General features: G+C 37.4%; 3 protein-coding genes across 3 annotated transcripts; 1 reads left to right on the top strand and 2 right to left on the bottom strand.

The window, feature by feature from the left end:
• Positions 1 to 1,438: 1,438 nt before the first annotated feature.
• JH06_4963 (peptidase A1A family protein) lies at positions 1,439 to 2,801 on the bottom strand (the record flags this gene model as incomplete). The annotated part of the gene is made up of 7 exons (XM_014669544.1): positions 1,439 to 1,647; positions 1,678 to 1,792; positions 1,823 to 2,013; positions 2,044 to 2,273; positions 2,306 to 2,417; positions 2,447 to 2,576; positions 2,610 to 2,801. 7 exons carry the CDS (start codon positions 2,799 to 2,801, stop codon positions 1,439 to 1,441), a joined length of 1,179 nt encoding a protein of 392 aa, XP_014525030.1.
• A 66-nt stretch (positions 2,802 to 2,867) lies between these two features.
• On the top strand, positions 2,868 to 4,635 carry JH06_4962 (hypothetical protein; the record flags this gene model as incomplete). The annotated part of the gene is made up of 9 exons (XM_014669543.1): positions 2,868 to 2,951; positions 2,978 to 3,046; positions 3,075 to 3,191; positions 3,221 to 3,287; positions 3,319 to 3,560; positions 3,592 to 3,804; positions 3,834 to 3,954; positions 3,983 to 4,352; positions 4,383 to 4,635. 9 exons carry the CDS (start codon positions 2,868 to 2,870, stop codon positions 4,633 to 4,635), a joined length of 1,536 nt encoding a protein of 511 aa, XP_014525029.1.
• A 203-nt stretch (positions 4,636 to 4,838) lies between these two features.
• On the bottom strand, positions 4,839 to 5,334 carry JH06_4961 (hypothetical protein; the record flags this gene model as incomplete). The annotated part of the gene is made up of 5 exons (XM_014669542.1): positions 4,839 to 4,944; positions 5,002 to 5,028; positions 5,059 to 5,198; positions 5,229 to 5,278; positions 5,307 to 5,334. 5 exons carry the CDS (start codon positions 5,332 to 5,334, stop codon positions 4,839 to 4,841), a joined length of 351 nt encoding a protein of 116 aa, XP_014525028.1.
• Positions 5,335 to 5,473: the final 139 nt, after the last annotated feature.

Here is a 5,473-nt window from a genome sequence, read left to right as displayed (position 1 = left end):
TTATTCTTTAACAGATGTGCCGCCCCAGCCGAACTCCCCACCTAACAATGTCTCCCAAAGAGGTCACCAAAGTTTACATCATAACACTTACAATTAAGTGTCCTCTTTCATGGAATAACAGTTCATGATCGAAGTACCCCTCTGCAAATGGATATCATTAATAGTACTACAATCGTTGATTGAATGTGTGCCAATAAGATAGAAAGGATAATACACAACAAACAAAACTAAACCTACTACTAGATCCTAGACATTCATTAGATATATTCAAGAATAAATAATGAAGATGTTTCTCATTCCCTCAGAATGGTCATCATCAGCCACGATAGTAGCTTGAGGTTTCCGAATTTGACTAATCCTCGAAACAACATCCATTCATTCCACTTACACTTCTATTTCCTCTTTTACAAGGAATAATATGGAACCACAAATGGAGAATATGAGAATCGCGGTTTTAGAGCAATTAGTATTTCACATAGAATATGATATTGTGATAAACGAAAGTGATTTGTTTACTATTGAATGAAATCGAATTATAGAATATGAAAACAAATCACTTTCTTAATTATGATGATGACGAATGAATAGGTTTGGTAAGAAATGATATGTAATCCTGTTTGTGGTTAAGAATAGTACAATCAATCAAATCTGTTACTCTTCATTTGATACTCTTCAAATACTCAATTTCTCATACTCAAAGACAAAGTCAACTGTATCTAATATCATCATTCAATAACAAAACCAATATCAACAATTCAATTCAACAATCCTGATCATATCAGGCAAAGAAACAACGAAATGTGCCTTTAATGAAACATACACACGGAAATCTTTAGTAAAAGGCGAAAGATTTATACGTTATGTGTCTGTTTCGGCAACGATTATGTATTTTCATCCTCATTTAATACTATCACTTCTCTATCTTTTTCATTATGAGTTCCTTCTTTTCTTTCATTTTATACTATTCATTTAGTTTTCTTTCCAAATAAACAGAAAATAACTAAATATATCATTTAATCATACTGTTGACATCAGACTCTCTATCACATTACACCATCAACAGTCTGGTACGTTGAGTATCTCGAAATGGCTCCTGTGGTGTTGGTTTAAAGGATTCAGTCACCTTCAGTCTATCCTGAAACATAATATCAATTCCTCACTTCTTTGACTTTGGATTACAACACAGATATACCATCAGTATTATACACAGCAGGCAAAACGAAATCGAAAGTATAATCGCTGGATGCCATAGATCATTCTGATTGCTATCAGAAGCCACTTCAACGAGTCCAGATATCATTTCATCCTCTTCAGTGAATCAAATTCAAAGAATCCCACTTCCACAAAAATCATGATTAACCATGGAGAATGAGACAGTGTCATACTTAAATGTAGTTACAAACCCTCGTAATGCGCATAACCCAATTTGGACCGTATTCTATACATAAACAGTAAGTTCATTCATCACCTCAAACACATTAGGAATGATCTGTAAAAAGTAATATTCAGATCCACTGACTGTTTCTGTCATGAAGTAAAGTTCGGGAGGAATACGCAATATTGCTCCAGGAATGTGGATGTCAAAAGTTGGGAAGCCATCAACGCTAGTAATCCCTTTGTTCTCAAAAATCTCTCCACTTGCCACACCTTCAAGTTCATTCACTCACATTCTTCTACCAGGGAGATGCGAATACTCCTTCTCCATCTTCTTCCGATACAAATCATACAAGTCTTGGGGAAGTTGGATCTCCTTAACTGCAGTCTCTAGAATAGCCACACGGGAAATACCAATCTACTACTCGAAGATAACAATTGGTCCTACTGCTGTCATTCCAGTGAAAGATTCGTGATTAAGCAGCAGATCTTGAACATCGAACGTATATCCCACTTCACCTACTCTCTGTTTGGAGATTACTGGAATATCGGCTTGTATGGATGGATCAATATCACCAAACACCAAATAGCCTTCTTTTCTACCAAAACAGATCGATATTTTCATATCCTTCTCTGAATCTACAAATTCACAATCTCACTCGAGTCTACATGATGGGTCTATAGACTTCATAATATCGTGATAAATTGGAGCAACACATGTAGGATTACAACTCTTCTCACCAATTCCCAGAATGCCCACATTATCTCCTGGAAGTCTCGTAAATTCAGAGTCTCTATGGATTGTTTTTCCATTCCAATAATACAAAATGTCAATAATGTGAGTTTCCACGGTCACATTGCTAACCGTCACCATTTCACGAACAATGCCTCCAGAAGCTCTAAACAAATAGATTAGGATAAATGAAATTACGGATATTTCGTATTGAACTGGATGGTACTATCCCACAAACAAAGATTCCTATCATGTGAATCACAACAGCGGTTATCCGATGTGTGGTGCACAGGACAGTATTCTGTCAATGCTACAATGAACTTCTAGTCAAAACAATACCAATCTGACAAAAGTCATCGCTACAAGTTACTGGAGCATAATGCGAGGATTGACTGCTGTCATATAGAACATCCTGCTTACAAGATGTACAGTCTTTGTCAGGAATCATCGTTGCAGAAGATGAAACATCCTATGCACATGAATCTAGATCCCTCAAACATACAACTAGGAGTGGGAACACATTTCCATTCTTGGACTGATTGTCCTTTCCCACTTCTACAGACACAGATAGATATCCATTGCTGATATCTCCCGTTAAGGGATACACAATCGATGAATCTGTCAGCGCAAGGATCTGTAATAATATGAATTTGCATACGAGTACCGATATAATAAATAAACAGCAAAAATACATAGTACTAGAAAGGAAGATATGATAATTAGTTTTTCACCTATCTTTGTATTCCAAGGATTGAATACGATGAGTAGAAGGACATCGTTGGCAACACCTGATGAACTCAGGAGTGCCTTGGAACTTCATTCTAATGATCAATCGATTCCAAAGGTACCACCAAATGACCCAAATAGTAGGTTCAATTTACATACTATTCCATAGCTCATCCATCATCCTTGCATTGTGTTTCAAGTGACTCTGAAGATGTATTACTCTTTTATTGGTTTTATTTAGTCGATTCTAGGTGATAAGCCATCTTCATCGAGTTCAAAATGGTCATGCTATTGTACTACAAAGTTACCAGCCTCTTCCAGTGTTACGTTTGATAACTACATTCTGATTATCGATAATGTAGATTGTTTTGAGTCGTTCTGATGTAGGTTACTGTTGGTGTAGGATCCGTTTTCATCGAGCCAGAATACATGTATTGGACAGAGAATTCTCGAAGTTGAGTTGTTTGTACTCTGTAATGGTATAGATGTAATTCTTCGATGGGAACTAAGTCGTGTGAAGGATACTCAGTTCTTCTTGCAACAATTTGAAGTCCCCTATTGTACAATCGAGTTCTGGTCGGATCGCCCATCTCCTTCCAGTGACACCTTTGTCCTATCTCAAGAATGCGAAGATGAAGTGGACGCTTCTCTATCACGAACAAACCTAACACGGTTACGACAAACCCTACAGAACATATACAATCAAACAATCCAGAATTCAGAACTCGTTTTGAATCTCATTTCGTTCTAATTTCTAGTACATTCAACATCTCCTTAAGACATACGTCATCAAGACATCGAATCCTTCTTCGGTCTCTTCTTCTTATGTCCAACACCTTCGAGATTTGATTGTCACTGCTAGTTCGTATCCACTCGCGAATCCTCACCCTATCATAAATGCATCTCAGTGTGGATCTCTGGAACGACGGGAACAACAGCGAATTCTACTGCCCTACAAGCAGGCCCTGATGGTAAGAACCTTTTCTGCATTCATATGTAGACTACACTCTCCATTCAAGAAGAACTGAAGAATTCTCGGTTTGCTGAACTTGGAGTTCAAGTGAATCGATCAACTAATCCAGATCGCATAGGAATGTGGGAATATACAGATGCTGTGAATCGTATGAAATTATCACCTTTGATCACTAGATTCGGTGTTAACAAATGCTATGTATATTCAAAGGTGGAATCAGTGGAAACAGAATTATCATTCCAAGTTACCATTTGAAGTGGAATTAGAAAGTCGATTATACCATAAACATGAACTTGAAAACCCCGATCAGTCACGTCCTCAATTAACTGAAACAACATCACTCCCAGCTCCTCGTCGCTTATCTAATCCCATCTCTTCACCTCCTCGATTACGAACCAAATCAGGGACTGATCCATCTTCACCGCTAATTCACTCTCGATTAGTGAGTCCTAATTCAGTCCCACAACCATCTTCAATAGGAACAGAATCTATTCTTAAATTATTTGATGTGTATAGTAGTGAGATGAGTCGAAGGAAGGAACAATTGTAGTTTCGTCTCTGGGAATTGAGTGGTAGATATTCGGATATGGATGAAGTGACCAAACACTATCTTGAAGATGTAGAACGTATTACGAGTCACTTTATTTCTGTGTTAGAGAAGCAGGGCATTTCCTCTTCTGACTTGCATACTGTAATTAACTCTCTGAAATGTATTGTTGCATTACAAACAATCCATTCACTAACAAAAGTAGGAGAACGGTTTATCATCCCATCCTTCGCTAAAAGAAACGTATGTTCGTTTGCTTCAGATGAGTCTTCTGACAAGTAGATTCCTTTGTTCTCCCGCCACGGCCAAGTACATGATTTGTAAGCGATTCGACTCTTCAACGATCGTTTTCTCAATAGCGCATGTATTAGAATACCTACAATCATACAAAAGCCTCAGACAATACACAGACAACAGAAGGCTAATTCAAGAACCAATGAAAAGAAGTGTCTTGTTAGGATAAGTACTAGTAAAACAGCTAGCAATTAACCCAAATCCATATACATACCTGCAACATATACAGCAATGTAAAAGAGCTCAGGTTCGTCCACTCGATTTTGTTTTCGGATTCGTCGAAATGTAATGAGAACCCTAGATATGAATGCTTTACCTTATTCAAACAAAGCCAGACTAATAATAAACAAATACACTAGAGATATAACAGGATCAATAATCCTAGAAATGAAAGAAGAAATCCAAGACGACATGTGGAGTACAACAATACAAGCGATAAAAAGTAAGTAGTTGATCATGAAATAGTACAGGTTAGTCATTATCCGTGTTTCCAGATGATATCCACTTGTTGGAGGAATCGTAAACTCTGTGAAAAACTCATTCCACGGCCGCTACTAGTCATCATAATGTCAATAATATACAGCCTTTCCTGAATTGAAAGACAATAGTAATACACAGGCATCGTTAACCACTACATCGAATTCAGTACACAATCATACCTTCACGTAGTGTCTGTTGCCAATTCATGTGAAAGAATCTGCAGAAGATGATTTGTTAACAAATGACTAAACAAACAACCCAACCCAATAATACAAATATACAATTCATCTGATCCACACTTAGGCTCTGACATCCCACACACGGATGACACTATCAGTGTATCCAG

This window comes from Blastocystis sp. subtype 4 (genome assembly GCF_000743755.1).
Source record: "Blastocystis sp. subtype 4 strain WR1 chromosome Unknown seqid_0503, whole genome shotgun sequence".
Lineage (NCBI taxonomy): Eukaryota > Bigyra > Opalinata > Blastocystidae > Blastocystis > Blastocystis sp. subtype 4.
Note: the sequence above shows the minus strand (reverse complement) of the source record. Positions and strands in the feature narration are given on the sequence as shown.